General features: G+C 39.4%; 1 protein-coding gene and 2 long non-coding RNA genes across 3 annotated transcripts in view; 2 read left to right on the top strand and 1 right to left on the bottom strand.

Moving 5' to 3' along the window:
• The window catches only part of Lhfpl6 (LHFPL tetraspan subfamily member 6), a 227497-nt gene extending 217344 nt beyond the window's left edge, over positions 1 to 10153 (top strand). Inside the window, exon 4 of the mRNA XM_070002913.1 lies at positions 9040 to 10153. Within this exon, the coding sequence (XP_069859014.1) occupies positions 9040 to 9158 (119 nt within the window). The 3' untranslated portion in view covers positions 9159 to 10153. The remainder of the gene's footprint in view (positions 1 to 9039) is intronic.
• On the bottom strand, positions 1970 to 19452 carry LOC138814085 (uncharacterized). The gene is made up of 3 exons (XR_011367898.1): positions 19311 to 19452; positions 3734 to 3909; positions 1970 to 3187 (listed from the first exon to the last, which is right to left on the bottom strand). It is a non-coding gene; the product is annotated as an uncharacterized lncRNA (long non-coding RNA).
• LOC138814084 (uncharacterized) lies at positions 12795 to 23756 on the top strand. Its single transcript, XR_011367897.1, has 3 exons — positions 12795 to 12926; positions 17027 to 17089; positions 23566 to 23756. It is a non-coding gene; the product is annotated as an uncharacterized lncRNA (long non-coding RNA).
• Positions 23757 to 24214: the final 458 nt, after the last annotated feature.

The following is a 24214-nucleotide window of genomic DNA, read 5'->3' on the forward strand; positions in this document are numbered from 1 at the left end:
TTGCTTTTCTGTAACAAGTACTATTTAAAGTCTCAGGGCTGGGGGTACAGCTCAGTGGTAGAGCACTTTCCTGGCATGCTCAATTTTAAAAAATGTAACTCTCCACATGCTTGAAAATAAAAGTTTGCTTTTGGAAATAGTGATTTCAGGAAAATCTAATAAGTACAAGGAGTAACATTTAATGTGTCATGTCTTCCTTCCCTCAGTGTATACCTTGAGCTTGGTGCTTCACATCAAATTCCAGCTCCTCTTCTTAGTCTTTTGCCTTTTCCTGAAATTGAACTTCTGTGCAAGGAGGAGAGCTCAAAGTGGTGCTCATGAGTAAATTCCTGTACTATTTCCTTGGGGATCATAAACAGTACCAATAAATGGACAAAAATTGATTATATTTTTCCTAAGACTTTCTCCCCCGGGATGGAGCTAAGACATTTCTTTGGGAGCAAGACAAACATAGCAAATTAAAATTATGGCAGTTCAGCAACATTTTTGTGAGAACCAAGAGGGAAACATATACCACTGAATGTAACAGAATTAATGTGGTACTCAGAAAGCTTTTTTTCCCCTTCCCTTTAAAATCTGAAACCTATAGAACACATACTTGTATTTACACACAGTGTTAAGTAATTGCACCTAATATTCTTTGTGCTGTGTAATCCTCTACTTATTCCTTCCATTCTGGCTATAGAATGAATTAAGCTGCACTGGATAACATTTACCAGGCTATGTATTTCCTCATCCTACTTCACCCCTAACATATCTCTTTAGACATATAGCTGTGTGAGCTTGTTGTAGATACATGCCTGGGTTTTTAGAGCATGAATTTCTGCTCCATTTGTCATGTGTTATGGAGTTATGGAGAATGCCAATTCTATTGTAGCTCAAGTGAACCAGTCCTTACCATTGGGCACATTTGCCCTGTGTCTTCTGGCTTTCAGCATCCTGGTTAGTTATGGGGACTAAGTAGGGCACACAACAAAGATGGATGGTAGAATCCTTACTGTGAGCTAGAGCATCATATACTGGTGTGAGTATTATGGTAGGGGAAAGGTATCATTCAACTCACAGAGTCCAAATCTTAGGACTCAGTCTCCTAAACCTAGGACAACATTGGTCCATCTCAAACACTGAAGACGTGAGTTGCAGTTCTTGAGGAAAAATGCTGAACTCACTCACTATGAGAACTTAGAAAGTATCAACATGATCAACATCCCCTGCAACATTCTGCAAATAGACTCAGAGTTTGGAATTGAGGAAATTGTACCTTTACATGTGTCTCCTCACCATTTGTACTATACAGGGAAAGGGAAGGAGAAAAAAATAGTCAAACTCTCATTTTTTACTGAGGATAACACTTCCTTGGCCTATCTCTAGAGAGTATATTGTCTATAATACAAATGGAGCTATAGAAGTTGTACACAGAATAACCATGATAATCAACATACGTTTATACTTTGGCTGATTCTCTACCACTTGAGCCATGCCCCCAGCTTCCCCTCTCTGCTAGTTCATTGGAGGTAGTCTCTCAGATTTGTCTTTCCCAACTGGCTTTAAACTTTGATACTCAGATCTCTGCCTGCTGAATAGCTAGGATTGCAGCCATGAGGCAAGCAACTAAGCCAAGTGGATTTATACTTTTAAAATCAGACATAACAAATGAATAAAGGAGCTTTAAAGAGAGGTACACTTAACAGCCCTCTCTCAGCTCTTTTTACTTCAACATTTTCTGCACAACAACCAAGATTGGGTGTTTTTCTATTTACAGACAGTGTGGTGCGGTTTTTATTACTTGTTCTTCGCAACATTCAAATGGAAGTTCTTGTATGTGTTTTTAGGTCAAAGGTTCAATATCTATTTCTTTTTTATTAGTGACACTTTTGTTTGGTAACTTCACAAAAGAACAAATGAAATGGGTTCCCATGACATACTCTTTGTGTTCTTTATTTTAATACATATGCAAAAGAAGTCTGACTATAAAGAGGCATGAAAGGACTTTACTCAAGAGGAGAAAGACCTATCAAAATTTCATCCATAGTATTTAAGACTAAAGAAGCTTTTTTTTTCTGTCTTCCCATTCAACCTTCCACCTTCCTGCCTTCATTATCTGTAAAGCAACAAGAATAAAACCTAATATGGCTACTTCTTTTCTACCAAAGGTTTACGTTTTTATATATCAAGCTGTTAGTAATTTTAAATTGGCACCGATAAGAGATACTGTGCTTTGACAAAAGCTTAATCTGTGCAGTTAGGCATTTTGTGACCACAAAGCATGCTGGGAAGTCAGTAATGACTTCCTGAGGAAAGAAAAGTCAAGGGGTGTGGAGTGAGGGAGGGGTGAGGGAGGGTAGCTCCTGAAGCACAAGTTCATATTACAGAACACAAGAAGCCATAGCGAAGATGGAGGTGCTGCCTTCCTGAAACAATATACCTAAAGCAACTAACTTTATAAGGATAAGAGCTTAATTTAACTCATAGTTTTAGAGATGAAAGTCTAAGGCCAGGGAAGGCCCACTGATTTGAGGGTGGCACATTATGGCAGAAACCTATGTAGTAGCAAATGGTTCCATTTTGAACTGGAACACAGAGAGAAAAGAGACAATGGGGCTCCACATCCCTTTCTAGGGCATGTTCCCAATGACATCAAGGTCTCTTGCTTCCCCCAAAGTCTATTAATGCCCAATAATGTCATTCTTTAGCTCAAGCCTTTAAGATAGACCCTTTTCCCAACCATAGCAGATGACATGCAGTCAGAGGACAGAGCTGCCTGAGTGGACCTGTTTTGTGCCATACTTAACAAATTACACTGTCCATGATGGAGGGCTCAACACTGGGGTCTCAGGTGGGAGTTAGGATGGTGTGGTGGCAAACTACTGAGGGTTCACAGTTGGCAGTATCCTTTGGAAAACCTGGAGTCTATCCATGGACCAAAGTCTTGCATCAGTTAGGGCTCAGACAGTCAGCGTCAGGTCCAAAACTCTTGTTTGAAAGCATGTGGAGAGCTTGGTTCTCATGCAGGGACCATCTGAATTCCTCAGGCAAGTTTGTGTTACACTTTGCTTCTCCACAATGTCTAGAAAACTTGAGGCTGCCAAGTGTGGTTCCACAGAGGCAGACATTTGAAGAGCCAGGTCTGCTTTAATAAGTAGAACCATGCAGAGTAGACCAAGGGATGTAGACTCCTCAAAGAAGACTGGCAAAATAAAAAAAAAAAAAAATAAGATAACTTTTTCCTCAACATATAATTTCTGGCCAAAAAAAAAAAAAAACCTAAAACAAATGATTTTTAAAAATCCATTCAATTTAGACTTTCCATTCACATTATCTGAGCAAAAGAGTAATATTGTAGAATCAGATTGACCCAAGTTCAAGTTCAAGCTTCATCATTTGCTTGGGGTTTGGGGCACGTTTTCTTCTCTTTCATGGAACTGAATTTCTTTGTCTTCCAGGTAAGAATTATGTGGAGAAAGCATAAATAGATTTGCCTCCCTAGTTTTCTAAAAGGATTATAGATTTAAAAAAAAAAACATGACTAATGAAGTGCCACTTCTTAACCCTGTAGTTCTTTTCTCACTGCCTTTTACATGAAAGCTATGATGTAATCATTAATGTTAAATTTCCAGTCACAGCACAACTTCAGTATCTGATTACCATTCATGGCAACTTTGGTTCGATTGTCATTAGTGGTCCAGGACAATCTGAGCACCTGAATACAGAATGAAGTAGCATGCATACTCACCCATCATAGGCTCTGAATCATTCATTGAACACAGTAATGAAAAGGCAGAAGTTAAGCTTCAATGTTCTTAAAAGATGTCAAGAATTCCAGAGTTAATTTGGAGTAAGACTGAGTTCTTTGTAGTTCTTTCTCCATCTCTATTACTTCCTAAGGTTACAGTACAAAGTCATGCCACCCTAAAAAAGAAAGAAAGAAAGGGAGAGAGAGAGTGAGAGAAAGAAAGAAGGAAAAGAAAGAAAGAAGGAAGGAAAAGAACGAAAGAAAGAAAGAAAGAAAGAAAGAAAGAAAGAAAGAAAGAAAGAAAGAAAAGAAAAGAAAAGAAAAGAAAAGAAAAGAAAAGAAAGAAAAGAAAGAAAGAAAAGGAAAGGAAAGAAAGAATCAGCCACACCTCTCCTCACCCTCTTCCTCTTTCTGGAGTTGCCCTGGAATGCAGCCACAGAGCCTTTGTCTGTGGACTTGGCAGGTGACTGTGGTATGCTGCTTTCTGTCCCATTAACCTCTATTTTATCTGTCAAGAATAGTATTCCCCATTGTTGAAAGCAGCAATTTGCCAAGCAAGCAAGCCTGGAGTTCTGTTTGATGGAGCATTATAGTGAGCAAAAGGGAAAGTTTAAACAGATTTGCCTCTCTAATTTCCTGAAAAGATCACAGACCAAACTTGCCCTCTGGTAAAATGTTTTCTGTTTGCATTATAATCACAAGTATTTATTGCTATGACAGGGGAAGAGAGAGACCCATGAAAGGATGTACCCATATTTCCTGGTTCCATTTAGTTCCATTACAACTCTACTTTAAACGTGTAAACTTAGGGAACTCCATTTTCCTAACAGCCTAAAGTATCCAAAGAGACTTTCCTTCTCTCTCTGTAGAACAGTGATTTTTTTTATTATTATTAAGCCTATGAATTTTAACAAGGAATCATACTCAGAGAGATCTACTTTCACTCCCCCTCCCCACACACACATTTTTTTTTTTTTTGCAAAGTTCAGGGTATAGTATCAAAGCTATGGAAAATAATCTAGTCTGTCACAGACTGCTAAGTGTTTCACTTTTACATTTGTAAGTTCATGAAAAATAATTCCTCATATTGGTTTATTTTATTGAACCGAGTGTGTGTGTGTGTGTGTGTGTGTGTGTGTGTGTGTGTGTGTGTGTACTGGGGCTGGAACTCAGGATCTAAGCACTGCCCCTTAGCTTTTTCATTGAAGGCCGGTTTCCCACCATTTGAGCCACACCTCTACTTCCAGCTTCTTGCTGATTAATTAGTGATACTAGTTTCACAGACTTTCATGCCCAGGCTGGCTTAGCACCATGATTCTTAGATCTCAGCCCTGTGAGTAGCTAGGATTACAGGCATGAGCCACTAGCACTGGTGCATTGGACTGAATTTTTATACAACATGTAGAGTAATAAATACACATGCATTATCAATATTAATGTATATTGTTTGAGTCAATGAACATGTTGGAGGAGGGGAATAAGAGGAGAGACTTAAAGAGAGAAGGAATCAAGAATTATGTGGTTGCATTCAGCTCAGGATGAGTTTATGGGCTCAAGCCTGTAATCCTAGCTTTGTGGAAGGTAGAGAGATTCTAGGCCAGCTTGGGCAAATGTATATGAGACTGAATCTCAGCCAATGCAATCTGGGGTTACACATATCTTCCCCAGATGTTTGGGAAGTGTAAATAGGCAGATTATGATCAAGCCTGCCATAAATGTGATACCTTGTTTTATAACCAGAGCAAAAAGGGATAGAGGTATGGCTCAAGAAGTAAACTGCATGCTTAGCAAGTATGAAGTTTTGAATTAAAATTCTAGTACTGAAAAAAAGAAAGAAACAAGAATTAGGTGTTTGATAATGACTTAAGAGTCATTCATAAGCCGTAAGTCATTTGGCTGACATTATCCAAAAAGAAAGGTATTCTTTGCCTGACTTATGTAACTGTAACCCCTCTTTACAATGACAGTAAGAAAAGAGTCATAAGTATTTCTACAGATTTACTCAAATCCTGTTACACGCATCTCTTACTAGGGTGATAGTAACCATTTCTCACTTCTCAAAATATGTATGTGTTTGTAAGTATTGTATGTATTTTTGAGGCTGAATTTGTAGCCTTATTTCTATTTAATCCAAAATGCTAGATCCAATCCATATTAAAATCATGTGTGACTTCACTCCCCTACCTACAGTTAAACTGTTAGTTATTCAAAAATGTCACACCATTGGAGAATCCTCCCCTGCATTTAGCATCTGTTAGTTAATACTTTTATATATATATATATATATATATATATATATATATATATATATATATATATATATATATGCACGTGTGAACCTGTATGTGAACCTGCCCATTTCTCTGCAGATTTGTTCCATCTTTAAAATACATTCCTACTGTCATATCTTCTATTCCCAAATAATCATCCTTGCTAGTAACTTTTTCTTGAGAAAATGTCCAGTAATTAGTAAAGAGTTACATACTCCGCTTTCCATGAGAAGTCATCGAACTGTATGTAGGTCAATACTTGATTCATAATGAGCAATGGATTAGAATCCTTATTATGAGTTGTGTGTGGAACAGATAGACCACATATTTTGCTGACTCTGAAAGGTTCTGAACCACTGACTATCTATTAGCTGCCTATTAATTCTCACTCCTGATTTACTTAATCAGCTAAAGAACAATTCAAAATGGAGATAGTTCCCAAGACTCAGAGTCACATTAGCCATAGATTGTCAGCAAGTGTGGTCCAGGAAATAGGACTCTTTTACCCTTGAAAAATGCTTATTCTATCTGTCAGTATTAATGGAGGTCATGTTGTACCTCTGAGACCTGCCCCAAAGTGGAGATGTGATCCTTCAGAATCTATTATTTTGTTAAATTTAACACTCTCTGTAGGAGGCTGGGAATGCACATTTGGTTTGAGAACAGCTCTCCAAAAGTTACTCTTGAAATAAAATCCCAGAATCACTCTGTTTCTCAGAAACTGACTTCCTGCCTGCTCTGCATCCATTTGCTTTTCTTTCTTTTATCTTGCCTTTCATACAACATGATTTATGAAGCACTAGAGTAAGGCAGGCATGGTGGGGGGGGGGGGTAGAGTGGGGAACAAAGTATGCACAAGCTTCCCCTTATTGAAGTTTTCATTTTCCCAATAGTAAAGTGAGAGGGAGGGGCAGGTGGAAAGTATCCTTACAGAGGTTCCATTTGAGAAGAAGCCAGCTTTCCAGGGATCAGGAAGTAGACCTTTCTGGGTAGAAAGAAAGAAAAGGAGAAAAGAGGAGAAGAGGGGAGAGAAGAGAGCCGAGGAGGGCAGGGGAAGACAGGAGACAGGAATGGTTGGGAAAACAGGGGAGAGAAGAGGAAAGGGGGGAAGGAAAAGGGAAGAGAGAGAGGAAGGAGAGTAGAAGGACAGACCGGAGAGGAGAGGAGAGGAGAGGAAAGGAAAGGAAAGGAGAGGAGAGGGGAGGGGAGGGGAGGAGAGGAGAGGGGAGGAGAGGGGAGGGAAGGAGAGGGAGGGGAAGGAAGAAGAAAGAGACAGGAAAAGAAGGAGGAGGGAAGGGAGGAGGGAAGGAAAAAAGAAATGTAAGGATTAGAACAATTTTCAATGAAACAATACCCAATGAGAGGACTTGTTTATGGAGCATATTCAAAGAATATCTTGGATGCCATTGAAAAATGTGTATTAACTCATATAGAATATTTTACATTTACAATTCTTGTTCTTAGCTTCAGGAAGCCAGTTTGAATAATAACTTAGTTCTTTAGCAATTGTGAGCATACCACTTTGGGTGTTGCCAGCTTTCCTAAGGTTTAATTTCCTTGTTGGAATAGTTCACCTTGCAATGTTATTAAAAGAATCAACAGAGCCAATATAGGAAAGAAATCTTGTGTGTTTTAAATCCATTACTAATAACCACCCAACTGTGAGAAATCAGGACCCATTTGGACTGCAGTCATTATATGTTCATTTAAATGATACCTTCAAGTAAAAGTGAGTGTTGACACAAAGAGAATCTGGGAGTTTTTGTTCTCTAATTTAAACAATAGAGTGTAAGTCATTTGACAATTTCATATAGTATCATTCTTCCAAGAGCCCTCCTCCTTAGAGAGGCTGTTCTATATTTTTAAACTTTTCCCCCTATAGAACTGGTTTCCTATATATGTGAGCTTCAGTTAAATACATTAAACTTGGTCAGGCATCTGTAGTTCATGTCTGTAATCCTAGATTTTAAATAGGCTGAGATTTGAGGGTTGAGATTCTAAGCCAGCCTGGACAGACAAATACTCCAGACTCTTATGACTATTTACCAGAAAAAAGCCAGAAATAGAAGTGTGGCTCAGGTATAGAATGCCAGCCATGAGCGAAAAAGCCAACTGAGGGTAGGAGGCCCTGAGTTCAAGTACCATTACTGGTAAACACACACACACACACACACACAGAGCAACATAAAAGTATTATGCTGGGCACCAGTGGCTCACACTTGTAATCCTAGTTATTCAGGAGGTTGAGATCTAAGAGTCTCAGTTCAAAGCCAGCAGGGACAGAAAAGTTTGTGAGACTATGAACTACAATAAACTATCAAAAGCCGTGGCTTTTTAGAGCTGTGGCTCAAGTGGTAGAGCACTAGCTATGAGTAAAAGAAGCTCAGTGACAGTGCCAGGCCCTGAATTCAAGCCCCAAGACCAGCACACACGCACACACACACACACACACGGTGTTAAAGTGTGGTTCATGCCATCCATCACCTCTCCTAACCTGGTTATTGCTGTTCCTCCTTTGATTCAGCCAGGGATGTGGACAATGAGAGAGGGGAGTGAGGTTCTGGCCTCTAAGCTGCATGAGTCACAGACCTCTTTCTTGCTTTTTTTTTTTTTTTTTTTTGGTCAGGTGTGGGGCTTGAACTCTGGGCCTGGAGCGCTGTCCCTCAACTATTCAGCTCAAGGCTAGCGCTCTACTACTTGAACCACAATGCCACTTTTGTTTTTTTGGTGTTTTTTACTGGATATAAGAATCCACAGACTTCCCTGTCCATACTGGCTTTGAACCACGATCCTCAGATCTCTGCCTCTTGAGTAGCTAAGATTACAGGTGTGAGCCACAGACACCCGGTTCTCTTTCTTGCTTTCTACATACACAATTGTTCTTGCTTTCTTTGTTGTCAAGGTAGTTTTGACATGTTACCATTCCACATGAGTGAGAACACCTGGTTCCAGTGGATATCTCGGTGCACACACACACTAGAAGCAACAAGCCTTCTCAAAGCCATGCTCACCTGTTTCCCCTTGCTTTATCCCTAGGTAAGTGTGAAATCGGCTGGGCCTACTACTGCACAGGAGCAGGTGCGGCAGCTGCCATGCTTCTGTGCACATGGCTGGCTTGCTTCTCGGGCAAGAAGCAGAAGCACTACCCATACTGAGATGGAGCCACTGGGAGACAGCAGAGGAGAAGATGGGCCACAGGGGCTTGAAAGGGCCAAAGCGATCGGCATATTTGCAAAAAGGTGGACTAGTGCTTCTAAACTAGTGTACTGCTAATGAAAAGAAACCAAGAACATATTATGGAAAGAAAGGATGGTGTGCAACTTGTGAAAACAATGGAGGATGGAATGATGGAGAAAAAATGGACCAAAGGCTTACACTCTTGCAGGGTACCTGTTGTCCCTATTCCACAGAGTATTGTGGCATGTCACACACAAGGCAAATCTATATAATAGGCAGACAAAAGTCGAGGTTTGTTTTGTTTTTTGAAAAAAGAGAGATACTCTGGAAAATCCAAAGGGCTAGTAGAAACGGTACTATCCTGGGAAGCAGGGTACTCCACAGATGATCCCTGAAAGTGAGGATGCTTCTAGAAGCACATGAGCACATTCGCACACATACCCACACAGCCATGCACACACACGTAGCCCATCACACACGCAGCACGGGAGACATAGCAGTGCATTGCTCCTCTGTCTTTTTTTTAAATACACATTGAAAATACAGTATTATCACTTTACAAAGCAGCCATTGAACTTAGTAAATGGACCAATATGCCACTCATGTCAGTATTTTGTACCTCCTGCATAAACTGTTCAAACCCTCAATCCATCTTCACCGTTTATGCAGACTTTTAGAGTTAAGCCTTCCTATTTCAATTTATTCCAAGGTATGCAATATTTCTCTGAGTAGCTTCTGCTTTGATATTCTCCTGAAGAAAAAGGGGGTAACTTTCTATCCACTGTAGGAAAGAATCCAGTTGAAAATAGGAAGTAAAGAGAGACATTTTTCAGTCATTAGCTCGTGTTCTCTTTTGTCCATTATTGTACTGTGCTGTAACCACATTTAGTTCAATATCCATTTTGTAAAAAAAAAATATTAAAGTGCTATTTTGTTTGTATTTGAAAAGCTCTGTGAATAAATTCTCTCTTTGATCAATAGTTCGATGAGTGATGGCATGTTAATTCAGTTATTGGGTTTACTTCTTTAATTTCTTAAAAATAGCCTTTTCACGGCAACAGAGTCCTCTTAATCTTCCCTTTGTCTTTGGAAGCTTCTCATTAATTTACTTGCTAACTATCCACCAGGCATTGTTCTGGACCTATAATGCACTAAAAGTAAGAAATAGCTTCTGCTTTTCACTGAAAATTCTTTCTAATTTTATTACTTCTAAGTAGTTGTATAAAGGAGTTACCATTCAACAAATCAGTTTGTGAATGCTGGGCATCTTGATTGTTAAATTCTTTGCAATCAAAATTCTAACATTCCTAGAAGAGTTTGAATCTCTTTTGTATTAAGTTTGAGAATAGAGGCAGTAAGAGATAGAACACATTCAGGAGGGATCTGGGGTGACAGTCTCCAGAATGATGACAGGATTGTCACAAGTTGCTGAAGATAAGTTGCCTTTCCATCTTCTCACAGTGTGTGTGAGTGGAGGGTGTCCTCTGTGCATGTGTGTAAGGGGCAATTTCACACCACTTTCACTTAGAGACTTGGCTACTTGAGAATGATTATCTTCTACTCCTGATCCCAGCAGAAAGTTTTGATGAAAAAAGAAAGGTTTATACTCCTTAAGGACCCCCTCACAGAATGTTGTCAGTTGTTCCTGGAGAAAAAAAAAAGGATACCAGAAAATAGATGTACTCTGTAGTAAGCAAGTCTAAATTATTGTAGCAAATCCATTTACAAAAATCAGTTTTATTTGGGCACTGGTGATAATCAACCACCAAAAAGACAGAAATGGAGCTGTGGCTCAAGTGGTAGATACTAGCCTTGATCCTAATAGCTAAGGGGCACAGAAATGGGGAGATACTGGGTGAGCAAGTATAGCAATTGTACACACTAGACACTATGCTGAAAATGAATTATAGAACTGTGGATGGGGATGGGAGGGAAAAACTGGGAGAGAGCAAGGCCCAAAAAGAAATGTACTCTTTACTTGATTTATGTAATGGTAACCTCTTTGTATATCACCTTTATAAAAACAATAAAAAATTAAAATAAAAACAAACAGACAGTAAGCACCTGGGTCCCAAGTTCAAGTCCCAGTTCTGCTATACACATATACAATATTCAGTTTCAATTAGTTTCTAAATTACACTTCCTATTTGGAAATTGAACATTCTGGCAATTTATTTCCTGCAACTGTATTTTCTGTGTTCTCTCTACACATTTCTTTATTGAACTTGAATATTTGAATTATCACACTTGCTTCAGATATTGTGCTTCTTTCTAGATCAAGAACCTATGCTACTTTGGAAGAACAATATAAGATTTTAGCCCAGAGAACTCTAGATTTCCAGAGACTTTGTGACTGTGGAGAAAGCCATTCGACTCTGAAATGCTTAATTCATCGTGTGTTCAATGTCATCTGATTATGTCTCATTGTCTGCAGAGTAAGTGCTGCTTCACTTCACCCTGGTTTCCTGTGGAGAATGGAAGATTGCACTTTGCTTCCTCAATTAGCCCATCATTTTCATGAATTGCTAATGTTTTTCTTTCTTTTTTTTAACTGTACCTTCCTGTCAGAATAGCATAGTAGCTCCCATTATCAAGCTAGATTCTGTATGGAATTCATTAAATTCCTTAGACAGACATAGTGATCACATTGTCATTTCTATGTGGTCCGCATGATTTTTAGACTTTCATGGGATTCACTCATTCACTCGAATAAAAGTTGACCTCTCTTACATAATAAAGTCAGACGAAAAACCCTTGCCAGGCAAGGCTTAACTAGTCATTTGTACCAGGATTTAATGAGGAATATCTAATTTGTGTGTGTGTGTGTGTGTGTGTGTGTGTGTGTCTTTGTCTGTGTATGCCAGCCCTGGGGCTTGAACTCAGGGCTTAGGTACTGCCTCTTAGTTTTATTGCTCAAGGCTAGCACTCTACTACTTGAGCCATACTTCCATTTATAGATATTCTGGTAGTTAGAGATACAAGTTTCATGGGACCAGCCTGAGATGGACCATGATCCTTGGATCTCAACCTCCCAAGTAGCTAGGATGACATAGGCATGAGCCACCAATTCCCAAAGAGGAGCATCCCATTTATTAAGAAAAATATATACTGCTTTTCAGATGCAAAGCAGGATTCATGAAATAATGACAAAGTTTGTTAAAATTATAGACAGATACTGCTGGTTTGTGAAGGTGTTAAAGACTGATAAACTATCACTAAGCTGAAATTTTCTAAACAAAATATTGAATATTGAATGTATGTAATCTACCGAACATTTTAGTTTAGCAATATGGTATTATAGATTAGCATTTGCTTATGGGGGGCGGGGGTTGTACAACTGACTAGGCGCTGACAAGGCTCAACAACACAACAGTGGTGCCCTCTGTTGGAGTGTCAGGATCTGCTACTAAGGTCGTAAGGAACTTCCTGGGGTGGGGAAATGTTGTTTGGGGGTGGTAACTACAACTTGCCAACATCCACAGATGTTTGAACTGAAAGTTTGAATCCCATTGGACATCCAATCAAACAGGAAGGCAGGAGGGCCAATGGGACTGTGAACCATCCCCACTGGGGGAGGGAGGATACATTTGTGTCACAGTGCGAGATGAGGCTGAAAAAGAGCAGAAAGTACTTTGGGTATTGTGCTAAAACTCACAATGCACTGCAAAGCAGTGGAAGGCTTTGAAGGAGGGGAGATACGGCATGAACAACTTGAATCTTTTAGAAAGATTTCTGGACCAAGTTTGGTGAGTCACTGAGTGGCTGGGACAGGGAGAGGAATTATAAGCATCGTTATGATAAACAATGATAAACAAATCTTTTTGATGATTCTGGGGTCTGAATGGTTAGGAAAGGGAGGTTAATAAATAAAGTGATGTCCCTGGGTACAAAATGATAAGGCCAAACTAGGCAAAATGAGGGAAGTAGGGAGGTAGGGAGGATGGGAGACATCAAAGGATGCAAACTCAATGGACCTTTAGAACACAGGGTGAGTGAGAAGGAGTGACATGTGGGCCTCTTCTCTGAAGTAGGCAGCTAGATTAGATGTATATGAATGTCATGAACAGAGACAGGATAGTGGAGAATGAACATGCTATTCCACACTGCATACCTATGTCAAAACCTTGTGTAGTTCTCAACAAATAGGTCCAATTTATTTTTTTATGTGTGTGCCTGTACTGTGGCTTGAACTCAGGGCCTCTCCTCTCTTTCTTGCTCAGCTTTTTCATTCAAGGCTGACACTCTACCATTTCAGCCATTCTTCCACTTCCAGCTTTTTGATGGTTAATTAAAGATAATATTTTCTAGGATTTATTTACTTGGACTGGCTTCAAATGTCCATCCTCAGAACTCAGCCTCCTGAGGAGGTAGGATTACAGGTTTGAGTCGCCTATGCCTATCAGTATGTTTTAACTTTTATTGGTCAGTAAAAAGAAATGAAATAGACCATCTAGAATTCTATGCCCATGAAAATCTTTCATGTATTTCAGCTGGGTGCCAGCGGCTCACACCTGTAATTCTAGCTACTCAGGAGGCTGAGAACTGAGGATCGTAGTTCAAAGCCAGCCCAAGCAGGAAAATCTGTATGCCACTTATCTACAATTAACAACCAGAAACTGGAAGTGGCTTAAGTGATAGAATGGTAGTCTTGAGCTGAAGATGTCAGGGACAGTGCCCAAGCCTAGACTTCAAGCCCCATGGCCAACAAAAACAAAACAAAACAAAAAAGCAATATTTCACATAAAAATGGAAACCTTTTTACAGAAATATCAGAGTAGAAAGAGGCAGAAAGCAGGAGAGAAGAAAGAAGAGATGCGAAGAGAGAAGAGAAAGGAAGGGGAAAAAGAGAGGCGAGAGGGAGGGGAAGATAGAGATGGCAATGAAGGGCTTTGCATGATTTCTGTAAGATACATGGGTGTAGATGGCTAGTGAGCTCTACTTCTGGCTTTTTTTTTAGTAGTTTATTGGAGATAAGAGTTTCATAGGCTTTCCTGCCTAGCTTAACTTTGAACCAAGAACCTCAGATTTAGGATTACAGGCATGAGTCACCAGCACCTGGTTGATCTTATTTCTTTAATAAAATTTTCTAAGGATGAAAAAATAACAGTCTACAGAAAGTTGTTTGGTTCTTAGGCATATACCTAGACATTTGTACTCTTTTCTCTTGCTCATCAAAACTTGAGGTTCAGAATAATAAAAGCTCAAAAAAATAATGATAACAAAGCAAACATATAAGTGTAAATATTAATGATACCAAGAAGAATGAAAGACTTCCAGATTTTACAGATGATCTTAAAAAAGACCTGTCATTAATACAGGAGTACAACACTTGATCATAAACGCTAGGCATGAAATTATTTGGAGAATTTCTGACCCCTTCTTTCATTTCTCCCTTGGATCACCTTTTCCACAGAACTGCTATATTATCTGTATTCTCTATGACACATGATGTCATGTCCACTGTGATCCTAGATGACTTCTTCCAGATCTCAGCTCTATACTCCTAACTCTTTTATCAGTTTATTTTTCTAGGGCATTTTGCTCTCCAATAGCCTGGAAACAAGTAGCTGTGAATTTGTTGTCTGAAATTCTCAGCTGAGCTTTGTGAGTAGCTACCTGTGTTCCCTTGGCACCAATTTGCACCATATCTTCCCTCTGTTACAGGCAAGAGAGTTTAAACAAGGGAATTTTAAACTCTTCAGGCCAGAAAATCATTTTGGTTTTCCCATGTGAAAAAGGACAAAAGAAAAAGCCATTTCACTGGTGGCTCACACCTGTAATAGTAGCTACTGAGGAGACTGAGATCTGAAGGATCAGGGTTCCAACCCAACCAGAGCAAGAAAGTCCATGAAATTCTCTCTCTCTCTCTCTCTACACACACACACACACACACACACACACACACACACACACACACACACACACACACACACACACACACACACACACACACACATATTGTAAAGATACTGTACAAAAGGGTTACAGTTACATGAATAAGGTAATGAGTACATTTCCTATCGAGCATTGTTACCCCCTCCTTTGTTTTTTTCCCTACCTCCTTATCTCCAATCAACCACCCAAAAGCCAGAAGTGGAGCTGTGACTCAAGTGGTATAGCGTTGGTCTTGAGCAAAAAGGACAAAACCAAAAGCTTAATGACACCACTACCAATAGGAAAGTCCTTAAATAAAATATAGTATACCTTCAAATGGAACACTACTGAGTCATTTAAAGGGCAGACCTCTAGAGGCAAGAGCACTGAGGTCTATAAGACAAAAAATTAAGATGCAGAAGAATTTATAAAGTACATCCAAATTTCTGTGAACATTTTAACGAAGATATGTGCATTTGCTTCATGTCTATAAAATATTTCTGGAAAGATAAATAAGAAATAAATAATAATAGAAACAAATAAGAAATAGATGATTCTAAGAAATAGATAACAATGAAGAAGGATTGGAGAGAGATTTAGTTGGAATGTTCTTTGTAATGCTGAACTTTGTGACAATGTGTGTTCAAGAAAATTTCTAACAGAAAGAAATTTTTAGAATATTTAGCTCACTGATAATTGTTAGGTCCGCTTGGGGAAAATGTCCCTTTCCCTTGTTCTCCCTCCACGCACATGTGGCCCCTTCCTAGAAGTCTCCACCTAGCACCTGTGTAACCCAGGTAATGGCACACAGTTGGAGGTCCCCTAGGCTCTGAGGTTATTGCTGCAGCCACATCTCCCTGCCCTCTCCTTATATAGTCAATCTTAATGATTAGTTCCACCCCTTGCTCCCTTTCCACCTTTCACTTCCCTTCCCTTTCCTTTTCCCCTCTGACCCTTTTCCTTTGCCCTTCCCCCCTGCAACCCTTGCAGCCTCTACACACCTCTAGCCTGTGCGGAGCAGGCTGGTTCAATTCTTACAATAAACACTCCTCTGCCTGAGAGGTGCATTGGCCAGGAAGGGATAGTGTCAGGAGTCCCTGGATGCCCTCTTCCATCTCTTTCAGTCTGCCTCCTGTTTCCCCTTCACTGACCTGAACTGCCAGGGAGCCCCAAGACCTCTGGCCTTTGTCATTGTTATTGTTAGCCAAATATTCATGACACAGATTCCAGACTCAGGTTTATCTACATCTGGTGAATGACTAATGTTTTATGAGTCCCTCTCTTCTGTCTCTCATTCTGTCTCACCACACCCGAGGGACCCTCCCTATGCCTTTTGGCCTGCTTTCTATCTCAGCAGGGACTTCTATATTCTCACCAGACACCATCTTAAAGGGCTCCATAAAGCCCAAACACCTTATTTTTATTGCCACAGTTTCCACCAACACAATGGTAAATGGCTTTTCCTTCTCTCTGTCTCCTGTCTCTCCTGTCTCATAAGCCTCCCAGCCATCTCCCCTAGAAAGGTAACTTTCTTTGTCTTATAGGAGTTCAATCTCCTCTCTCCCTCTCTCTCCCACCCCCTCTCTGCCTCTCTGCTTGTGAACTTGAGAGTGAGATGCAGACAGGGTCCCTGTACCCCCTCTAGGTCTCTTAAAGGTTAGCCTCTAGCAAATGTTCAAAGGCCAGTTTTCATGTTAATGTGTCTCTTTACCAAAATTGCTTGAGAGATTTTCTGGTAACTGACTTCCTGAGCCAAAGAAATAAAAGGGGAGGAGGCAGTTTTAAACTCAAGCTGTAAAGAAGTTCATCAGATTTGGATGTGAACAAATGTGTCAAATGTCTGTTTCCCAAGTATGGATATAGAGCTGACAATGGTTTCAATCTTAAGTAGTACCCTAAAGTGTTATATTCAGTTAATCAGTTGCTATTTCAAAACTCTCATCATGTCTACCATTGAGTTTTGTCATTGCAGATATTTCCCTCTGCAGCAGTTAGTTAGACCTGCAGAGGGATAAATAACTCTTGCAAGTTCCAGGTAAGCCTTGCTTAAAAACTATTTCTATTGCTCTCCTTGTTGTTTCAATTTAAGGTAAAAAGGGTTTCATGGCAAAAAGTCTCATTTGACCTGAGGATCATAGTTCAAAGCCAGCCCAAGCAGAAAAGTCCCTGTGAAACTCTTGTCTCTAATTAACCAGTAAAATGATGGAAGTGGTGCTGCATCTCAAAGTGGTAGAGTGCTAGCCTTGAGCAAAAAGCTCAGGGATAGTGCCTAAGCCCTGAGTTCAAGCCCTGTCTGCAACTAACAGAAAAGAAACAAAAACACCAACGGGTATAAGCCATCCCAGCAACAAGCACATAGACCCCTGGGACAAAGCCAGTCCTGGTAACGAGGGATCATGGAGAGGAGTAAGAGTGGATGGTGTCACAGCCTAAATTGAATTACTTTGCACTTGCCACTTCAAAACTAACCAGAGAGATCAAAAGAAAATAGTCAATAAGCATGTCTCTCTAATGTTCATACCTGTCTTTTTTCTAAATGGGCAGGAATTTGTAGTGAGTCTTAGACTCAGGACTGTTTGCCTTGGCACCTTCCTGGGTCTCCCAACTCCATAACCAGGTATCTACAATCCAGTTACAGGAACTGCTCCAGGGTTCCCACTTGGCCCTTAACCACTCCAATCCAGCTCCAGTTTCTAACTGCTTATTCTTGTTTTTTAAAAAAATTTTTATTGTAAAGATACTATACAGAGGGTTACAGTTACATGAGTAAGGTAATGAGTACACTTCCTATTGAGCATTGTTACCCCCTCCATTTTTTTCCCCCTACTATCCCTTCCCTCCCTACCTTCCTCGAGGTTCTTTTTTTTTTATTGTGATTAAGTGATTACATAATTTCCCAAATTTCACAGTATTGTGGAATAATGATGCTCATTTAAAGTCACAAGCTCATTCTAACTTTCCTGGAGCAAATTGTCTATCACGCTCTATAACATATAACGGTGTACACATATACACCATACATGTGATCAGCAGCATGGGGATATTTAGTAGTGGTTCGACCGGATGAGTGGAAGTTCTTTGTTTCTTAAGTCCTGTTAATTTTGTCGTATCACCTAACATTTTGGATTTAACATCCACTTATCAGGGAGACCATGTACCATTTGTCTCTTTGCTCTTAGCTTACCTCACTCAACATGATTTCTTCTAGCTCTATCCATTTCCCTGCAAATGCCATTATTTTGTCATTTCTAATGGCTGCATAATATTCCACAATTTTTGGATCCATTCATCTGTGGTGAGGCATCTGGGTTGTTTCCATATCCTAGCTATTGCGAACAGTGCTGCAATAAACATGGAGGTGCACGTGTCCTTGTATATTGGTTCCTGTTGTTCAGGATAGAGCCTAGAAGTGGTATGACTGGGTCTTAAGGGAGGTCAATCTTTAGCTTTCTAAGTACCCTCCAGACTGCTTTCCAAAGTGGCTGTATAAGTGTGCATTCCCACCAGCACTAACTGCTTATTCTTAATCAGTCTACCATGTTATCCCCTTCCCAGTTGCCAGATGTTAGAAGTACTGAGGGACATGTTCTACCACCTCCAGGACTGCCTGGAACGCAGGAGACAGGAGCTAGTCAAGTCGTCCAATTTTTAATTTTCCTTCCTTCTGCTCTTTAGTACCCTCTAATAATATTTTTTCTTAATGCTCATCCCTTGCCTTGTAAGACTTCTTCCAGATTTCATCCATGCCCACATTCACCACCAAGGAACTCTTATTGCTGCCTTTTCCCAGAATAGATGACATCTCCATCTTCTGCATAATATCTACACCCCTTGCCAGCAGGAATCAGCCAGAGAGATTCAGTGTCCCTTTATAACTATCAAAAGGCTGTAATGTTAGGTTCACCTGGGAAAAATGGCCCCATCCCTTGTTCTCCATCCATGCACATATGGCACTCTTCTTTTCCGTGAACCTTACAACAATGTGATAGCAATGCTAACAAATTTTTTAATAACCTAGTTTGAGTTTATAGTCAGCCCATAAATATTATGCAGATTCCTTAGGGGATAATCTCAGCAACTGTATTGGCCACTGTGATCTCTTAGATACCCTCTTTGACCCTATCCTCTTTGATATCCTCTTTGACCTTATGCCTTTGACCTTGACTTGGAACTCAGCTTGTTTTCAAAAGAAAACAAATCAAAGGTCCCCACAGCTCCAAGACAGCATTATAAACAGTCATAAACAGAGGACTAACCTCCTTTTCCTGCTCCTGCATTGGGAAGCTGGAACTCCATTCTGCTGAGCCCTCCATGCTGGCCCCGCTTTATTGCCCTGCTTCCTCTGCTCTTCTCCTTCTTTCTTCCAAAAGGAAAATAAGTTATTTTTAATTTTCCTTATCAAAGTTCTGTGCTCCCATTCCATCTCTTAAGGATGCCATTGAAGCATACTTCAGTGCACTCTGGCTCCGTTGGCTTAGCCAAGTGCTTTTCCAAATAAAGACAGCTTACTTGAAAAGGAATTTGCTATCAGTTTTTTTTTCTAATTATGTCAAGTATCAGCTCAGTGCTGGTGGCTCAGGCCTGTATTCCTAGCTACTCAGGGGATTCAGATCTGAGGATTAAAGTTTGAAGCCAGTCTGAGGAAGGAAAGTCCATGAGACTCTTATTTCCAGTAAACTACCAAAAAAGCCAGAAGTGTATCTGTGGATTAACTGGTAGAGTCCTAGCCCTAGGGGGGAGCTAAGGGACAGCTTCCAGGGCCTGAGTACAAGCCTCAGGACCAGCATCAAAAGAAAAAAATTAATTATGTGAAATACTATATATGGACTAATGTAACATCTAAATCATGATTTAGTTTTGTGCTCATTAACTTAGTCTTTAAATGGCACCGTTCTTAAGGGACCTTACTCCTTTACATCACTAGTTCATGGACTTCCAAGGCTTCTATGATATTTATTTACCACAACCATAACTTCCCGAAGTTTATCTTCAGCCTAGACCTCTCATATCCAACTGCTTAATGCAACATTTCCATTTAGCCAACTCACAAATATATCAAATTCAATCTCACCCAAACTGAACTTAACATCTTACTTCTGAACTAACTCTATCTCTAATCATGTCTCTTGTCTACTCTATATCATGAACCATAGTGCTCATGACATAAAAGTGACCTTCTTGATGCTGTTCACATCCTCATGAGAATTTCTTCATCTCCATCAATACCATCTTAATTCAGTTACTGTTAACTGATCTCAGTCAATGTCTATTCCCACTTTCAGGTTCTTGTTGGACATGGTGCTAGCTTAGGATGTTTGGTGATGTGTGAGAACTATAAGCAACTCCTCCTCACGCATTCTAACAAAATGGATGCTACAATTGAAGCAAGTTGTCAATCAGATTCAGTTCATATACCAATATTTCTTCAGAATAAGCACAAAAATTTGCCATATAGTTTGTTCTACTTATGGATATTTTGGTATTCTGGGAAAGTATCCAGTGTATAAAGTTCACTTGAACAGAGATGATGATAGAGTAGGACTCAGCTCATCTTCTTCCAGATCTAAAATGCTCTGTGCATCAATGGGATGCAGAACCAGGTGGTCCTTAGTTTGGGTAGCACTTCTAAAGTTGGGAGGCTAGTGGGCTCACCAGAACCTAAGAACTCTATTCAAGCAATGGCAGGAGTGGTTAGATCATGGGCCAGTATCAATTTATTGGTTGTTAAAACCACTGATTTCACCAGTGAAACATCCTATCTCATACTCCTTATGACAATCAACAAACTAATGAAGAACTACTGGTACTATCAAAGTCATTTGTTGGAACTACTTCCTCTGATGAGGGTATAGTGACTGTTAAATAACCATTTCTAGGGTGGAGATTATGAAGAACTTATCTATATTTGTATGTAATATACATATTTTATGTAATATACACAATATCATATATCCACCTATATATTTTATGTATGTATTTTATGGAGTTACATATTATGTGTTTGTTCATATATTTTATTGCATATTTCTATATTTTATTTTGCATTTTATTTAAAATACATCCCTTCTTTATTGGGAAAAGGATTGGAAAATATAACCCTTCTTTTTCAGGAAAAGGGTTTGAACTTGGTGCCTCATGCTTAGTTGACAAGCATTCTACTCTTATCACCTGAGCCACATGCTGAGCCCTTTTTACTGTAGTTATTTTCCAGATAAGATCTCATGTTCTTTGCTCTGGACTGACCCTTTTGCCTAGGCCAGTACACCTCCCCAAACCATTTCCTTTTTTATCCACTCCTCTTTTTGAATTTTTGCTTGCCCTATTTGAATCCCATTTTCACTCCTCTACCTCAATAATTGGTCATTTCTGGTCTTCATGAGTCTTAGCACCTATCCTCTTACAGCCTTCTTATACTTGTTGTGCTTGACTACAGGGTCCTCCTTTCTATTCCTTCAATTGGCCATAACCATGCTCCTTGTGGTACTTGCTCTTATCCTGTCTCCCTAGAGTATCACTCTTCACCTTTCTGAGCACCCCAAGTCTCTATATAAAATTGAGGTCACAGGCTAAGGGGTCATTGTTTAAGAAACCATTGCTCATTCCTTACACACTTCAGATGACATAAGCTTTCTGATAGGCTCTCTTATGAGCAAAGTTACAAGTAATTAATTGCCAAGCATCTGTTTTCTCACCCGAGTGTCATCGACACGGAGACAAAGTCTCTTTCATTCACTTTGCACTGCTTTTGTCTCATTAGTGTTCAATAAGTGATTTGGTGCATCACAGGGAATTTAGTGAACGGTATCTGAGGAACTTTGATTGTGTTTTGCTTCCAGTGGCAACATGAGCTGTTTGCTGTTGTGTCTGGGAATATCAATTGATGAAGATGTTTTCATGATATTCTATTTTATGGTCAATTATATGACCTCCTTGACAGAAAGGAGGGAATTTTATATACATATATATGATATAAAAAGGATAGTGTATATCGATATAGATCTATGCATACAGTATTCTTTTGGAGATTTAAATCCTAAGTCTTCCTTAGGCTGCTAACAGTCTTTCAGAATGAAATACAGATAATCACACACCATATTTGGAAAGTTTCCCTACGACTTCTTTTAGTGTAGCAGATGTCAAAGGTAGGCACAGAAGACCTTTCAAACAAGAGTGAAGAGAGTTTTCCAAGCAAACTAGGTTGAAAAATGTGCTGTGAATTAACTCCATATGGAGAAATATATGAAGTGCAAAATCTATTTTTTCTGCTTTGCTCCAGTAAACATAGATTAAAAGTCTATTTGCTAATATTGCAAGGAGTGCAGTTTTTATGGTATTATTCTATGGTGTCTTGGAGGCAATGGAAGAAATAATTTATGCCTTGAACAATGGCCCATAACTTCCCAGGCATTATAAGGATCATGCAGTTTTCCCCTTATTTGCATGGCTTACTGAAAATACAGATGCAGGATCCTAAGTTTCAGATGATCATTCAGAAAGTAGAAAGGATAATTGCATGAAAATATGGACAGACAGAAGACTAGGGGTGTAGCACAATGGTAGAACACTTGCTTAGCACACACAAGGACCTGGGTTCAATTCCCTTGTTTTGTCTAGAAAAACAACATACACAAATATATCAAAAGACAGAAAAATCCCTAAGGGAGATACCAAATCTATCTATCTATCTATCTATCTATCTATCTATCTATCTATCTATCTATCTATCTATCTATCTATCTTTTTATTCCCACATCTAGACTTGATTCACTTTATTTGCTTTGGAGAGCTCTGTCCTAAGACAAGGATCCTGACCTCTAGAGAGATGGCATGGAGGGTCACTGTGAGCATCCTGCTGGGGAAATGGTGCTCCTTGAGATTGAAATCTATGCAAGTATTTTTTTCTGGTCCTGGGGCTTGAACTCTGGGCCTGGATGCTGTCCCTGACCTTCTTTTTCTCAAGGCTAGCACTCATTTATTTGATATGCAAGTATTTTTGCATGTGAGAGGATCGAAAATAAGGAACCATTTTTTTCCTCCAGCGAGTGGATAGAATTGTCATTTCAGCCATAGTTAATAACATTGATGTGACTCTTCATTTCTCCTTTTTAGAAAAAGCTTGACTTCCACACCAGATAAAGAATGGGAAACAATTTAAATGTCATGCTCCTCTAATATATTTAATATGTTAATATAATTATAATATTCTAATTCAAGACTTCTCAGGAAAATCTAATTTGCAAGTGTAACTTGTCTAGCATTATATTTGCAAGTAAAATGTTACTCAGTCAGTGAGTTTGGAAAATTGCTACTGACTGTCTTGAATGTATAGCCCATACATTTTGTTATGGAGCTATGAGCTAGAAGTACAAGCAGTCTGTTGACTTTGGGGTAGGGACGCGGACTGAGTGTGGATAGGAGCTAGGCTTAACCATACCAAACAGCCAGATAAGCAGATACTCATCTTCACCGGTCAATAGAGAATTTAACTCTCAATTTTCAAACTTTCTCTAGGATCCATATCTTCGGAGAATTGAGACTTCAGAGCAGCAGAACTTTCAAGACAACCTGGAGAGAGATTACTGAGAGACCTCAACAATATAAAAGAGTTCGAGAGTTTTACATTAAAGTTGAAAAATAAGAGGAAATCAAAATTTTCAAAATTTTGCACCTAAACTACTGAGTTAGATGTGTTTCCAGAGAGAATAAAGGGGTCTGTGTGTATGTGTGTGTGTATGCATGCTTGTGTGTAGGCATACCCATAAATATAACTGATATCCCAATTTAGAAATAATAGGAAACAATATTTGTCATTATTTATATTTTTTCTTAGGATTTTCAACAAAACAGTGACAGGAAGAAAGGCTAGGTCATTGTTAGTTATAAATAGTAATTCTTGCAAAAGGTGGCAATGAAATATACAATATAACTAGCTGTAAGCTTCAGAGACCACAGTGGGTACTGGAGTAAACACATGCATTGATCAATTGTAAATTAACACCATGATTATGGTGCTGGATGAGATGCAGCTGGTAACTGCACACAGACATGGAAAGATGGAAGGCTATGAGTATAGCCTTTCTGGAAATCTTTTGTCTATAAATGATTAATCCAGGAAAGATTAATCCAGAAGAATGTGGAAATAAAATTCTGCCTTATTAAG

The sequence above is a fragment of the Dipodomys merriami genome, unplaced genomic scaffold (genome assembly GCF_024711535.1).
Source record: "Dipodomys merriami isolate MVZ:Mamm:240054 unplaced genomic scaffold, mDipMer1.0.p SCAF_6, whole genome shotgun sequence".
Classification (NCBI taxonomy): Eukaryota; Metazoa; Chordata; class Mammalia; order Rodentia; family Heteromyidae; genus Dipodomys; species Dipodomys merriami.